Genomic DNA, 602 nt, shown 5'->3' with positions numbered 1-602 from the left:
AGTGGCACAGGCTGCCCAGAGAGGTGGGGGAGTCTCCCCCTCTGGAGCCATCCCAAACCCGCCTGGACGCCGTCCTGTGCCACTGCTGGAGGTGCCCCTGCTCTGGCGGGGGGTGGCACTGGGGGAGCTCCAGAGGTCCGTCCAACCCTCACCAGTCTGGGATTCTGTGATTCTGTGATCCCCAGCACACGAAACCTCCTCAATGGGGGACGCGTGTGGCTCCCATTGCCCCACAGCCAGCGTTGGCCTCGTGGTGGGGCACCCCACGTTGGGCACAGGGTCCCCCCAACTCACCGTATGGTGATCTCGAAGATCTGGTTGAGTTTGCTCTGCAGCAGCGTCGCCTGTAACACAGACACAGAGGTTGTCTCAGCGCGGCTGCACCCTGCGGACCACAGCGGTGCAAACGGGACAAACACCCCGGTCACTGGTTGGCAAAATTCAGAGCCGCTCCATCACCGTCCACCTCTCCCCCCACCACGGGGATTGAGTGCGGCGGCCCCGACTCACCCGGGCACCGCAGTGGGCGGCGATCTCCTCGAAGGGGGCTTTCTGGAATTTCTCCACCACTTGCCGCCTCCGTTCCCGCTCCTGCTCCTCCA

At 64.6% G+C, this 602-nt stretch overlaps 1 protein-coding gene across 1 annotated transcript in view; it reads right to left on the bottom strand.

Annotated features, from left to right (window-relative positions):
* EFR3B (EFR3 homolog B (S. cerevisiae)) overlaps window positions 1-602 on the bottom strand; it is a 64411-nt gene that overhangs the window by 739 nt on the left and 63070 nt on the right. The window contains exons 23-24 of the mRNA XM_009895463.1: window positions 511-602; window positions 295-344 (exon numbers count right to left, since the gene is read on the bottom strand). The exon at window positions 511-602 is cut by the window's right edge and continues 16 nt beyond it. Of these exons, the coding sequence (XP_009893765.1) occupies window positions 295-344; window positions 511-602 (142 nt within the window). The remainder of the gene's footprint in view (window positions 1-294; window positions 345-510) is intronic.

The sequence above is a fragment of the Charadrius vociferus genome, unplaced genomic scaffold, assembly GCF_000708025.1.
Source record: "Charadrius vociferus isolate BGI_N301 unplaced genomic scaffold, ASM70802v2 scaffold41, whole genome shotgun sequence".
NCBI lineage: Eukaryota > Metazoa > Chordata > Aves > Charadriiformes > Charadriidae > Charadrius > Charadrius vociferus.
The sequence above is the reverse complement of the archived record's forward strand: the minus strand, read 5'-3'. Positions and strand labels throughout refer to the sequence as shown.